General features: G+C 38.7%; 1 protein-coding gene across 2 annotated transcripts in view; it reads right to left on the minus strand.

Moving 5' to 3' along the window:
* The window catches only part of GLRA1 (glycine receptor alpha 1), an 80,570-nt gene that overhangs the window by 45,042 nt on the left and 20,085 nt on the right, over positions 1 to 15,443 (minus strand). For both annotated transcript variants that reach the window (XM_034402014.2, XM_087887520.1), the window contains exon 2: positions 7,615 to 7,745. In XM_034402014.2, coding sequence (XP_034257905.1) covers positions 7,615 to 7,745 — 131 coding nt within the window. The remainder of the gene's footprint in view (positions 1 to 7,614; positions 7,746 to 15,443) is intronic.

A 15,443-nucleotide genomic window follows, 5' to 3' on the forward strand; every position in this document is an offset into this window, starting at 1 on the left:
TCCCACAGTCTGGACTGATAAGGAAAGGGACAATAAGGCCTTAGGGGTGAATATGTAAGAAATGGACAGCAAAACAAGGACATTCACAGAGAAGTTCCAATAAAACAAAATAAAATAAAAATAAAAAGCAGTAAGATGCTGTGGGGCTATTGGGTATAAGTGGAATTGTACAAGCATGTTCTGGGTGCTCTCAGAAAACGGCATGCTACTATGGAGCAGTTACCATATCTGTTTTGGTTGCAATTATTGTTATAAATGTGAATCCATGAAAATAGACTTTTGCATAGATTCACTTGAATTATACCCTTTTTGTGGATACATTGCTTTTTCATTGAAGCAATATGCTTTTTTCAGGCCACAGGGAAGCACAATCTGTACTCCCTTTTATCCACAGTTGATTGGTGAAATTAAAGGAGAGTAACTCTAAATTCAACCCCATGCTTGAACACTATAAATTATTGTCCCTGCCTATGTCTGCGGTGCTACCTATCAAAGATAGGTATATATGAATCTAGTAGATAAGTTTCCAGATTCAGTTATACAGAACTTATTAACTTTCTTGTGGTTTCTGCAGTGGGTTTGCAAAACACTAAGAATTTATAGCTGTTTATTTGGAGAGAGAGAGAGAGGGAGGGAGGGAGGAAGGAAGAGGAGGGGGAGGTAGGTATGTAGGTAGGCAGAGAGGGAGACAGAGAGAGAGACAGAGAGAGGGAGAGGTGGAGAGAGAGAGAGAGAGAGAGAGGGAGAGAGAGAGAGAGAGAGAGAGAGAGAGGGAGGGACGGAGGGAGGGAGAGGTTTTGGAATTTTACTTCCATTTTACCGAACTATTTCATTAGGTTTCACCTTAATTTTAGCAACACATTTTGTATTTATCTTTCATTACTTGCCACAAGACACTGAGACGGGCTGATCTTTACATCTAATGAAACATGCACGTTTGCAATTAGACTGGAGGAGTAAATGCAATGGTTAATAGCACTTTGAAATTATGTGTTTGGCATACTTCATTTATTTGTTCCTCCTAGTGCTGAGAAGTGTGCATTCTAAAATCAGGCCATAAAAACAAGCCGATCTATGTCTTACCACTTGTTCTCAAGGATCCTTCTAGAAAAAGAATATATTCAAGCAACAAAGGGGTGGGTGGGGGGACATCCATTGGTCTGCTTTTCTACCTTAACCTCACCCGCTTGCAGAATGAATACCCTCTTTTTCCCAACTTCAAGTATGAGAGACGAGGCTGAAAAAGAACAAGTCTCTATAACAAATAATCAGCAGGTGGGAGAAGTCACTGCAGACTTATCAAAGTAAGAAATTCTCAGAACTTTTTGTAAACAACCTAGGAAAAAAGACGTTAAGAAAGCTTCAAAGAGACCCTGTCTTAATGAGCTCGCCAATAAATAAGAGCTGAGGGTTCCCATGTTAGTTGTCAAGATTCAGTACTCTGAAAAACTAATTCTTGGTGTTAATATTTATTCAAGGAAGTTCATGTAAATTTTGCTCCTTTACCTGTGCTCTGCAAGGGGCTTGTTATCAAGGAACAAACAGATAAAACACAGAAACGCTGTATAGCTGTTTGACATATCATGGACAAAGGTAGATGTGTGATCTGCTCTGCAGGGGTGGTGTATGTTGCAGAAGAAAGCCTAAGATGTTAGATCATAGAGAGAGGTCTACATTGTATAGAGTTTATGTCAGTGTGCTTTAAAAAAAAAAACTGGACTGAATTCAGTTTGTAGTCATGTTGGATCAGTAAGATGCTGGCTGAATTTGTATGACCTAGCCTTTTCTCTAGGATGCTGTATGCTGCAATGTCCATGAGCCAGCCCTCAAAATGCTCACATAGTCAAAATAATTTGATGAGCAGGATATGCCATTTCAGTATCCATCCATTCATCTCTTAAAGATTATTGCTCTCTTTGGTTTGCTGAATTAGAATGTTTCTTGCTCAACTTTAGCCATACTATTTGGAAATCTTGGGAGTTGTTAGATCTAACAGCTACAGGGAAAACTACTTTAGAATATATTGTTGTTGTAATTTATTATATGCTCCCCCAACTCCCGGAAATTCTGTGAGGTTTACAAATTGTTTTGAAAGAAAAACATTAAAATAATAAAAAAGAATCCAGATGGCAGGGATAACAAACCCAGATGGGATCAAGGAAAAAGAAGAAAAGGGGGCTTTCAATCCCTATCACCAAACATCTATGTAGAGTTATTAAACTTGCTACATTGTTCTATCCTTTGCTATGATTTTTCCAAAAGCCGAGACAATAATTTCTTGGAAATCTGAACTTTGAATGATTATATAGATTTAATTAATATTCAACCCAAGCAAGACTGTGTGGCTGTGGGTATTTGGATCCTATGGAGAGAAGATTCTTCCATCTTTACTTCTGTTGGGGTTGTACGACCTCAAGCAGACCCATTGCACAATCTGGGGATCCTCCTACACTCACGGCTCCTTCTTAAAGAAACAGACATGTTAAGAACAATGTTTGAGCTGAAAACTCTTCCCTGACTGGCTGCATGAAAGACTTGTAGGGGGTAAGGAAAATTCACAATGAATAATGACCTTTTGTGATTTCCTCAAAAACTTCAAAATGGCTCAGGGAAGTCCAATTTTACTTGTATTCTGGGCGTCCTTTTTTGGTCTTTATGAATAACTTGACATTCAAATCTTGGTGGCTTTATCAAAAAGAGTCTGACTACTCAGTCAACTACAGCACAACCATAACCAGCACAAATTATGGCAACACTTACATGAATAACATCTCAGAAACAACCAACCAACCATTACAACCACATGGCATCACCATAGTACACAAACTAAAGATCTCCAAAATAAGCCAAAAGAGCCAGCTGCCCAAGAAGAAAGTATAGGAGTCATTTATAGCATACAGTATAAGGACTGTAACAGCCACTATGTAGGACAGACAGAAGACTAGCAGAGTGCATTCATGAACACCAACTAGCAGTCAGAAGACATGATGGAAACTCCTTAGTCTCATAAGACATGTGAAGATTCAACCATAGTTTAAAATGGAAAGCTGAGCATCATAGATCAAGCTAAATCCAAAAAAAGCTAGGGATTTCCTGGAAACTGGGCATTCAGCCATCAATAGACATATAGAGATAAACAACATTTACACACCTTTCAGAAAAAGTCAATAAAGCTAAGAAGAAAACCAAAAGACCAGAACACCTCATCTCCAAGAACCAAATAAGTAGGGATTAATATCATAAAAATAATGAAGCAGAAAACAACACCCCAATCAAGGAACTACAAAGAAGAAAACCACACCCCACCAATGCTGATATGGCAAGCTACTGTATATAAACAGATGATGATGTTACCTAGTTGGGTAATAAAATATCTACAATCAAGCTCAAAGAACGCCAACTACTTTAAAGTTTGGTAGCTCAAGACTCACATTAAAAAAATGGATATATTAAATCATAGAAAGTATTCCAAAGCACCAAAGGTGCTTTTTTCAAGAGGTAACTGGACTTTCAGAGCTGAAGAAGCTTCTTGGATGAGAAGTGAATCGTCTTCAAAGAAAAACCAGAAAGTCCAGTTGCCTCTTGAAAAAAAGCATGGGATAACCATGACCTGGATGACTGAGAATCTCCATAGACATTTAGCTATGCATAGAAAGTATTATTTCTATTTAGTCTTCTAGGACAGTGAAGTCTCAGAAAATAGTATTAATTCTTTCACATGAGATTTCTACAGTGGTCCCTCTGTGCATCCTAATTGATCTTGGCAATAAAAGGTGCATTTAGACAGTATAACATCAACTGGCCAGCTTCTCCTATCAGATATATTACCTATCAGATGAGATTTCACACTGTGTTGAAAAAGTGTTTACATTCAAAACAGCTCTTTTGGCTGACCTTGCTTGGATGTTTGTGCTGACAGAATGTAGACAGATTGCCCAAATCTGATAGAGCTGCTGTTGCATGAATTTCAAAAGATAAACATTTTCACAGGCTATGAGATCATCCTGGACAAACACTAGGTTTGCTAGAGGGGCAGATGAGATGCACACCATCTGAAAATCATCTCTTCTTTGATCTCTTAGTCTTCAATCCCCATTACTAACTGGGAATGCTAAGATTACACAATGGCTTATTTTTCAGCTGATGCATGAAGTGTGTAAGTGCATAAAATGAGTTTAAGCCAGGGGTGCTATTCAGCAGGTTCTGACAGGTTCTGGAGAACCGGCAGCGGAAATTTTGAGTAGTTTGGAGAACTGGCAAAAACCACCTCTGGCTGGCCCCAGAGTGGGGTGGGAATGGAGATTTTGCAATATCTTTCCCCCAGGAGTGGGGAGGGAATCGGGATTTTGCAGTATCCTTCCCCTGCCATGCCCACCAAGCCATGTCCACCAAGCCATGCCCACCAAGCCACACCATGCCCATCAAGCCATGCCCACAGAACCAGTAGTAAAAAAAATTGAATTCCACCACTGGTTTAAGTGTTGGCTCATGCCCCTGTTGCAGGCACCCAGGTGTTTGAAATATAGATGTACTTGTTTAAATATGACTTAAACACTAAACAAACTCACTTTAAAAGCCATTGGTATAACCCCAGCACTTCCTGCAACAATTGTAATGTAAAGTCTAATAAATTCATTCAAATTCCTCTTTGTTTCACGTGCATATGCATTCTAGTAATGAATGTGCAAATGTAAAAGATGATCATTTGTAGATAGATGTGCATGAATTTGGGTGATTTAGTTCAAAATAAGAGCTTTTCCAACTGATTTCTAGGGACAGCTCAATTTAATTGTTTAATTTAATTGTTTAATTCCCACATTATTGTAATCCATATAGTAATAGAGACACAGGAAGGTTATTAAATCCTTAAAACTTAGTCATTTTAGTCCTGATCTTGACAAAAGTCCATTAAGGGTTACCAGAGATAACAGTATATCTATTTTAGCCTTGATCAAATAAATGAACATTATATTCCTTCTTTTTACTTCTAACAATCTTGATCATTAGTCTCCTCAACTATACAGGATGTTCTAGAACTTATTTTCATTTTTATTTTGTCCCTTCTCACAAAATTCTTCAAAATAGATTAAAGCACTGCTATTAACATCAGCTGCCTGCAATTACTGCAAGTTCAAATATCACCAGGCTCAAGGTTGACTCAGCCTTCCATCCTTTCAAAGGTAGGTAAAATGAGGACCCAGATTGTGGGGGCAATAAGCTGACTTTGTATAAATATACAAAAGTATGAAGGCTATTGCTTAACGCATTGTAAGCTGCCCTTAGTCTTCAGAGAAGGGCGGCATATAAATCAAATAATAATAATAATAATAATAATAATAATAATAATAATAATAATAATAATAAAAACTTTAACAAGTCTGTCTTATAAATCCAATACAAGAAAATTATCCACTTTACTCTCTTGGTTTGTTATTTGTATATCTCTTTTAATTATTAAGGCATCAGCCAGTTTCTTTTGTATATCCAGTGTAATATCTTTTTCCATGTCATTTTTGTAGCCTGTCATTTTTAGCTCAATTTTAAAAGTAGTCTCAATCTTGTCAGGTAAAACTTGTTTCTCTTCCATATCATCCTTTTCACATAATCTGTCTATAGAAATAGACACTTTTAAAATTAACTTCTGAGTCCATTGCTCAAAAATATATTTCAGTATGTCCACTGTTTAATTAAATTGGTTTATTTTGTATTTGTAAATTAAGTTTCAGTGTTCTTCTCCTTCAGTTGTAATATTTAGTTCCTTCTGGTTCCATCTAAGTGTCCAATTTTTAAGTCTTATTATGTTTTTTTAAAAAAAGAATTCAAAACAAAAGAATTTTCCCCTGTAAGGATTCTTTATAATTAATTTCAAAATTGTATTTCAAATTTATCTGAATCCTTAGTTGGCTTGTCACTTTCTAAAATCAAAGTTTTAATCATCCTTTGAGCTCTGAGCTTGCCAGAGGCAGCTGCCTTGCAATCTCCTCATGAGAAGAAACTTCTGGAGCACTTGTGGGTGATCTCAATCCCACCCCTTGTCCAGAGATGAATGATTGAAGACCTGGTCCACTCAAACAGTGGAGCTGTTTTCAGTCCACCATTTCCTCCCCAGAAGAGAAAAAACGATTGAAATAAACTATTTATTTAAGATGTAAGTACTTTATATTTATGGGATGCCAGTAGAAGTGAAATCAACATATGTTAACGTGCAAACAGAGAAAGGGAATTCCCATCTTCAGGCTATCTCATAGACATTTCCTATGTGGAAGTCTATAGTTAAACGAATAAAATTGATAGTAGATTTGGCAAGGTATAGTTTTGGACAAAGGGATTTTTTTAATTGATTATTTTGGGAGGGTTTACTTCAATCACATTTAGCTTATCCATAGGGTGTTTCTAACAACTGATTAAACATCAGTTGTGTTGGATTACAGATTCTGTTCTCTAAATTAGTGAATCCACCCTTATCATACTGAAACATAAGGAATTAGTTGACAGTAAAAGACAAAATGCTGATATTTAGAATTAGTAACACCTTAGCAATCACTTTTAGAGCACCTTCTATTGAAGACAGAATGTAACACTATATATACTCTTAGGTTGTAATCTTGCATGTATTTTTCTGGGGATGACTCATTGAATGTAATGTAATGGAACATATTTGCTGGAGGATTTTGTTCAATTTACATTTCAAAGCAATCAAGAACCATCTCATGTTCACTTTCCATAACAATGCATGGATTTGAATATATTTATCCCATGGATGGCCACTTTGCATCCAGTGATTTAAAGGCAATAGGACAGTTCCGGTTATGACTCAAGACACATGAGATAGATGAAGCTGTCTATTCCTTTTAAGTTTACTAACTAGTTTTCAAACTACTTGATTTATATTCAGCTTTTCTGTTTGTATTTGTACCATTTCTGCGGTACGCCGGCTAAAATTCTCTGAGCTGTGGTCCAGTAGTTTTGGAATGTGCCATGTAAGAAAAAGCAGTCAGGAGGCATTTGTTAAACAGAGGATAACATGATCATTTCTTTCATTATTTAACTATGCTTCTTCCTGGAAGCAACTGCTATTTCCCCCCTAGAAATAGATTTTCTTCTTTTTCTGGCTACAGTTTTTTCTGTCTGGATTTACAAATAGAGCAACATTCAGAGATTCATGAGTATTTTGGCAGTCTACCCCACAAGTGGGGGAAAAAACCCCACATTTTAAGTGCTATTTCCCCCCTTGCCTCACCTTTCCTGGCAAAGAGGAAGCTGAGGTAAATTTTTCTGTTTAAAATGCTGCTTGTCTACTTTCGCAAAGCAATGATCATGTTTTTATTGCAGACAAGTATTTGGGCTTTCTAAGCAGCATCCCTGGTTTAAATGATCCCAGTCTATTTTATCCCCTGCTTCTATCTTTCAGCTACTGCTGCCCATCTAGTCTGCATCATCCACTGCATGCACTGAAAAGAGGAATGAGAATAAAACACGAAGTTGTTACTTGGCAGGGAATTATGGAGTATAATGTTAAGGTATGACACAAAGCCTCTAATCTTAACCAGCTTCTAAATCATGCTCTCATCCAAATAAAATGGAATGGAATTGGGGGGAAAAAAGGCTGCATACCTTTAAAATTAGGCCTGATTCTGGCATCGTATCCTGACGTCCTTCCCATCAATTTATCCAGGAAATCTGAAGGGGACATAAGTTTAGGAGCGGATCGAGCTGCTGCTCCAGTTTCTTTGGAAGCGGCGAGGCTGAGCCAAAAAGAAGAGAGCAAGCAAAGATTGAATTAGTAGCCCATCTACTCTTCTCAGAGTTATATCTTTTGTCCCATGCTGTAGGAATTGAGGCTAGCATGCTTTGTAGCTAAGACAATGCCTATAACAAGTCCTTATGGATACTTCTGTGAATTGCTAATGATGTTCTGCAAATATTTGCTTGCTCAGTCTAAATATTCCTGAATGTAGATTGCTACATATGATTGAGCAAGGGAAAGTCCTTTACCAAATCAGAGTTGTGAATTTTGGACTCTTACTTTAGTGAGGAAACATCAAGATTGCCCATGTTCTGTTATAGAGCATCTATTATCTTTTTTTTTTAACGACCCCATAATCTCTTGTGGGGTGGAATCTGAGCAACTGAATGGAGCTGAGTGTTTACTGGCTGGATGCCCTTCCTGTCACCAATGCAGAGTTTTGTTCAGCAGATATATTCTCATTGTGCCCAGAGAGAGAAATATCTGCCTCTACCTAGGATCGAACTCACAGCCTCCTGATCGTGAGGCGAGAGCTCCACCTCTAGGCCACTGCACCACTCATGGAGCATCTATTATCATGTAATCAAATGGTAGATACCAAAGAAGAACAAAAATTATGGTGCTGTTTTCTTTTTCCAGGGTCAGGCCACTCCCCTTTGCATAGCATGGTGAAATTTCAGAGCATGAAGATTTCTAGTATCTAAATGGATTATTATTTGAGAAAGAAATTTGCTTGGTTTCAAGGCATCTCAGCTAACTGAAGGTCTCTGTCTCTGTCCAAACATATTAAAAACAACATAACGAAGACATTTAGTTTTCCAATTGTTTTACATGTAGAAATGCTTGAATTGTAGAATTTAAAAAATACTCATGTCTAAATACTCATGTGGTTGCCTGTAACAATCAGTGAATTTAAGAAGCTTGAAGTATATAGGCTTGCTGAGCTTCTGTGCAGCATTGCATGCTGTGGGCAGTTTGTGTCTACCTGCATACTGGTCCCATTGATGCTTGTTAATGAACAAGGGTGTAGTTTAACAGGTGGAGAAAAGAACAGCTGCCTGGATAGAGGAAAAAAACTGGGAGAGTTGCATTCTTTTTAGTATCATGGTTCCGTGCTTCCTTTCCTAACCTGGCACCACCTTGTGTCTTTTCATCTTTGCTTCTCTCTGCTGGATACAGTTAGGTTTAGGATTAAGTCAGATTTGTTTTCAGATATGGGGTTTGGAGTTGGAAGGTCCAACTGGGAGATTACACTATCTTCAGAAATACGTGCAAAAGGAAGTAATTGCAGGATGAATTGAGCTTCAAAATCTGAATGTCAATAGATTTTCCCCATCTCTTACTCACTGTTTAAAATATGGAAGATGGAGAAATCTACTGAGGTTCATATGCAACGTTTGACACAGGGGTGAAATCCAGCAGGTTCTGACAGGCTCTGGAGAACCGGTAGTGGAAATTTTGAGCAGTTAGGAGAATTGGCAAATACCACTTCTGGCTGGTCCCAGAGTGGGTTGGGAATGGATATTTTGCAATATCCTTCCCCCAGGAGTGGGGAGGGAATAGGAATTTTGCAGTATCCTTTCCCTGGAGTGGGGTGGGAATGGAGATTTTGCAGTATCCTTCCCCTACCATGCCCACCAAACCACACCCACCAAGCCACGCCCACAGAACTAGTAGTAAAGCAATTTGGATTTCACCACTGGTTTGACAGCTTGGTGTTTTAATTGTGATGGCAACGTCTCCCTCTCCCTTCCTCCCTCCCCCCCTCTGAAATGGCAGGGATTTTCTCATCCATGTAACAGATCATCCTTTCATCATCTAAAAGTCAAATGTTAACTGGTATGAAAAATTGTACCATCTTTGTTTATTAGTGAATAAATTGCAATATTACCTTAAGTTCAATTATTAGCATTCAAATTAAGTGGGAGATTCACAGATGAGAAGAAGGAGGATGTATCATCTGGTTACCTATAGGGACTCCTGTTCTAGTTGAGTCACACAACACGCTTAATACAGCCATGGTGGCACAGTGTTAAAGTGCAGTATTGCAGGCTAATTTTGCCCACGGCCAGGAGTTTGATCCTGACCAGCTCAGGGTTGACTCAGCCTTCTATCCTTCCAAGGTTGGTAAAAATGAGGACCCAGATTGCTGGGGGCAATATGCTGACTCTGTAAACTGCTTAGAGAAGGCTGTAAAGCACTATATAGTGGTATATAAATCTAAGTGCTATTGCTATTGCTATTTGAACCTAATTTTCTAGGTCCCTAAAACATCCTGAACCAGCCAATGGTGATCGATGAGCTGAGTGTGATCTGGAATATCCCTTTATTATCATCAGAAAATCTTCATAACGATGCAGCAGTTTTTGGCATTTGTTTGGGGAAGAGGGAGCTCTTTAAAACATGGGGCAGTTTTCCCACTGGGAGTTTAAGGGGCAAAATAAATTCAAGGATATAGGCTCTTGGTTCCATATTTTTCCACAAAAAGGTGGGAAGTTTTGATTCTGTCCGCTGCAGTCCCATCCAAGTATCACAGGCCTTGCAATTATCAGAAGCCAACAACAACAAGAAAATTATGTGACCTGGCCACTGGAAAGCCACTAAGCTAAAATAGCAATAGCACTTAGACTTATATACTGCTTCACAGTGCTTTACAGCCCTCTCTAAGCGGTTTACAGAGTCAGCATCTTGCCCCCAACAATCTGGGTCCTCATTTTACCCACCTCGGAAGGATGGAAGGCTGAATCAACCTTGAGCCTGATGAGATTCGATCTGCCAAACTTCTGGCAGCCGGCAGTCAGCAGAAGTAACCTGCAGTACTGCACTCTAACCACTGCACCACCACAAAATGTGGTTGGCTAGTCTGTAGCTATTCAAACAGAATCCTAGAAAGGGTAGGATAGAGGGCAACTGCAAGGAAGTCAACAGACCACATTAAACAAAAGATCCAGTTGTGGGTCGCCCCAGGATAAATGAGCATCAGTTAACTACTTGACAGCACTAGATACAGTAATGAATAAATGTGAATAAACAGGTTGTATAGTCAGTCCTATTAAATATGAAAAATGCAGTTCTGCTTAATGTCAATACGGAGATACGTTCTTTCTTTTCTTAGTTGCGAGTGTTTAAAAAATGTAGCAGTTTTATTTAAACATCCCTTGTAATTTTAATGTCATTTCCCATTTCATCAAATGTTTATGAACCTAAATGGAAGGGTGTTTGTTCGTTTGTTTGGTAGGGAGAAACTTGGGGTGCACGTGTGAAGGACCTTGTTTATTCTTCCAGGGGAATAAATAACCGCGAAGCAAAATATCATTGGAAGTAACTTTCAGTTCCTCCTCAACTTCCATAACCATCCAATTCCCAAGCTTAGAATAAAAGATCTAAGTGTGTAAAAACACTTCTGCTATTGAAAACAAACACACCGTACTTGCAGTTTAATTTAAAAAACCTACGAATTAACTATGAACTATTTTGAAAATGTTTACTCAATTTGATGACATTCACTCTCAGGAACTTTCATATAGTTTTGCAGCCTCAAGGAATAGAAGCCTCTTATTAGAGTAAAGTGATTGTCTATATTCTGAGATCATAGGTTATGAGTGATTGAAAGACACAAATGCCACATGAAACAAATGAGCAAATTCTACCAAACTCAAATAGTAGAGGCCAAAGATAATACTTTTAAGGAACATCAGTTTGAAAGCTTTGCATTTGAGTCCCTTAACATTCATTAGCATTTTCATTTATCTCTAGGAAATAAAATCATAGAATCATAAAATCATAGGGCTGGAAGGACCTTGGAAGTCTTCTAGACCAACTCTCTGCCCAGGGCAGGAGATCTTATTGCATCCTGGACAAATGGCTGTCCAATCTTTTCTTGAAGACCTCCAGTGATGGACACCCACACTCTGGGAGGCAAGCTGTTCCACTGATTAATTGTTCTCACTGTCAGGAAATTTCTCCTTAGTTCAAACTTGGATCTCTCATTAACAATATTCCACCCATTGCTTCTTGTCCTGTCCTCAGGTGCTTTGGAGAATAAGTCAACCCCCTTCTCCCCATGACTGTTCCTCAAATAGGGCCTGGTGGCTCAGCAGACTGATAGCATTGTGATTAACACCAGCTGTCTGCAATTACTGTAAGTTCGAATCTCACCAGGCTCAAGGTTGACTCAGCCTTCCATCCTTTCTAAGGTAGGTAAAATGAGGACCCAGTTTGTGGGGGCAATAAGCTGACTTTGTATAAATATACAAAAGTATGAAGGCTATTGCTTAACGCATTGTAAGCCGCCCTGAGTCTCCGGAGAAGGGCGGCATATAAATCAAATTAAAAAAAAATAATACTGGAAGACAGTTTGCATATCACTCCTAATTCTTCTCTTCATTAGGCTAGACGTGCTTAGTTCCCTTAACCATTCATCCTATGGGTTAGCCTTTAGTCCCCTTAACAACTTTGTTACTCTTCTCTGCACTTTTTCTAGGGTCTCAGCATCGTGTTTGTATCATAGCAACCAGAACTATACATAGTATTCTGAGTGTGGCCTTACTAGTGCAATATAAAGTGGTACTATCACTTCTCGTAATCTTGATGCTATACCTCTGTTGATTCAGCGTAGGACTGCACAGGCTTTTTTTGGGGGTGGGGGCAGGTGCAGCACACTGCTGGCTCATAGTTAACTGATGGTCCACTAAGGCACCAAGATCCCTCTGGTTTTCTGCTAATCATTTTGAGTTATTCCTCACCTTCTCCTTTGAACCTTTTTTCTCATTCCAGCAAAATAATATTCCAAAAGATGAGATTCAGAACCAGACATTATGTGAAATCTTATGTCAAATTGTATTGCTCTTTCACAGAGAGTGTTTCCCCCTCTTGAATGACCCCATTTATTTCTCATTTAAACTCATTTTACCAAGTTTTGTTTCTCTAGAGGACTCATGCATTTCCATGGTCACAGAATAATAATAGCCTTTCATGGAGTCCATATTCAATTTTCAGGTCAATGATTCTCTGAGAAGGTAGGTATTCTCAGTGACACATAGGTCTATCTTGCTGGCCAGAGTTTTCCTACACTTCAGTCACCCAAACAATGCAGAATCTCTGGATATGCATGGAATACATGTGAAGACACATTGCTTAGAGAAATACATTGATCAGAAATAAACTGCAAATATCACACTGTAATAGTGTATGGAGGTAACTTTTGGAGACAGGGGGAATTGCCAGAGCCAGGCCAATGGTTGGATAAGAGGCAGCTTAGCCCACAGAAGGAATGTGGGTGTGGCAAATATTTCAGAAAGGATTCTCACTAATTTCTTTGGCTGTAAAAGTGATTGGGAGAGATAGTTTCAGATTTGCAAACTTCTGTTAATGTAACCTTACAATAAAGTAGAACTAGTACTTTTGGGTGTGTGTCTTATCTGGGCTAACTCACAAGGCTGATGTAAGTCTTGTGTCAAGTTTCTGAAAGATGCCCTAATTAATTCATGAGCCATGATCCAAACTTCAAAGGAAATATAGTAATTTATTAGGAGCAACATTCCGGCAATACTCGGATGCAGTCAGGACTGATCCCATGTAGATTTACGTTCCCTATGACCCTGTCTCTCCCCTCCCCCCTGGCCATGTCATAAATCACATTCTCCAATTAACCACTTTGGCTGGCTGTGAAACCTAACACCCTCCTTCTGATTGCGGTCAGAAAAATGTATGGAATTCACTTCAGTTCTTCCTCCCGCCTGCTCATGGCAACTTGAAAGCTTTGCAAGTTGACATCTTGTAAGATTGGAAGTACATTGTTCTCCCATTGTCTTTACAGCCCAAGAAATTAGGAAGGTCCCTTCTGAGACATTTGCTATACCCCCATTTCTTCTGTGGGCTAAACTGCAATTTTATCTGACTGTTGCCCCAGCTGTGGTTCTTCCTCCTATCTCTCAAAGTCATCCCCACGTATGATTTTACACACCCACACCCACAGAAACTATAAATGTCATACTGATTCAAGCAAGGTATCTGTTGTAAATTGTGAGCAGTTAAGTTTAATTTTGAAAAACAAAAAATAAATGTAGGTGCATTGAAACATAGATGAAAAAAAAATCTATGTTGTATATTTAAGTGTATTAAGGATGAAGGAAGTGTTTGTATATATATATATATATATTTTAAAGCAACTATCTTCTCTAGATCAGTCTGGGGGAATATACTGTGGTTAGTTTTAAAATTGGTATAAGCTCAGGAGTAAATGGGGAGAAAGGAAATCAATAGTGGGCTATAAATCTGTATTCCAAAAAAGATTCTGCATAGAAATGAGCCGGAGGAGAAAAAATTCAATTTAACAGCAAATGAGTTGGTGCCCAAAGAATCCTGCCAGTTCAGCAATGAGATGCCAGAAAATGCAATATACTGATTTCTTCTCATTAACTATGGGCTATAGAACGACTATGGGGAATGAGGCAGTAAAATATAAAGAGTTTGTTTAAAAAAGAAGACATCCCAAAGATCTTACATGCATGAAATGAAGCAAAGGGCAAAGCAAAAGCAGATATTTTTCTTCCTGTATGTACAGCATTGATTTTAGCATGCAAAGAAAGTCTATAGAAAGGCAATTCCCAACAGTATAGGAATTCAAACTATTTCCTTATGAATAGTGAAGACACCTACATGTGGCCACCTTTATCTGCAGCAAGCACAGCTCTGTCTTTGGAAAAGAGTTCTACTTGTAGGCTAGCACATTTCAATTGATCCAATGAATAATATATACTGTACTGTGAATAATATGGATTTTATATTTATGCCTATATTATGTAAAATATACCAGGGTCTGTAGATGCAGGTGGGGCAGAGCTTTGCAGGCAAAATGTTTGGATTTAGGAAGATATTAAAATCAGCTGAGTTCAGAGCAGTGGTGGGTTGCCCCCAGTTTGCACCGGTTCTATAGAACCGGTAGTAAAACCGGTGGGAAGCCCCGCCCACCAACACCGATGCCATCAAAACGCTTCTGCGCATGCGCAGAAGAGCGTGCGGGTGGCCCCGCTGTGAACTGGTAGTAAAGGTAAGTAGAACCCACCCTTGTTTCAGAGCACTCAGCCTTACTATTAAATTAATAATTTGAATTTTGTAATGACAAATGAAACCTATGCCAGTACAAAAATAAAAAAAATAAAAAAAATGAGAGAACTCCTTAAATTAACATTATTTAAGGTAGTGCTCATGTGTGGGTTATACTTGCAGGTAAACACTGTTCTTTCACTAAGGACAGAGGGATTTAAATAATGGTTTATAGGAACAGGAATGAATGCACAATTTCTGTGGCTCCAACAGACCCCAGGAATGACATCAGAGTTCTCTGTCCAATACAATGCTGGAAGCAGCTAAGATACTGGGCAGAACCCTCAAACTCCCAGGCCTCTGACAGAGGACTCAAGATTGAGGAAGACACATATCCCCCATAAGGGCAAGAAAGCAATTAATTTTTTAAAATGTATATACTGTGTATTTATGAATGATAAAGAAGCCACTAAAACACCAAACATATGGAAGGGCCCATGTTTTCTATCTTTATCACTAGGTGCTCATACCCCAAACCAGGGGTGGGATTCTCACCACTTCGGGAGAACCGGTTGTTAACTTTCTGAGCAGTTTGGTGAACTGGTTGTTGGAAGAAATCATTAGGGCAGAGAACTGGTTGTTAAATTAT

The sequence above is a fragment of the Pantherophis guttatus genome, chromosome 2 (assembly GCF_059756535.1).
Source record: "Pantherophis guttatus breed Tessera chromosome 2, ASM5975653v1, whole genome shotgun sequence".
Lineage (NCBI taxonomy): Eukaryota > Metazoa > Chordata > Lepidosauria > Squamata > Colubridae > Pantherophis > Pantherophis guttatus.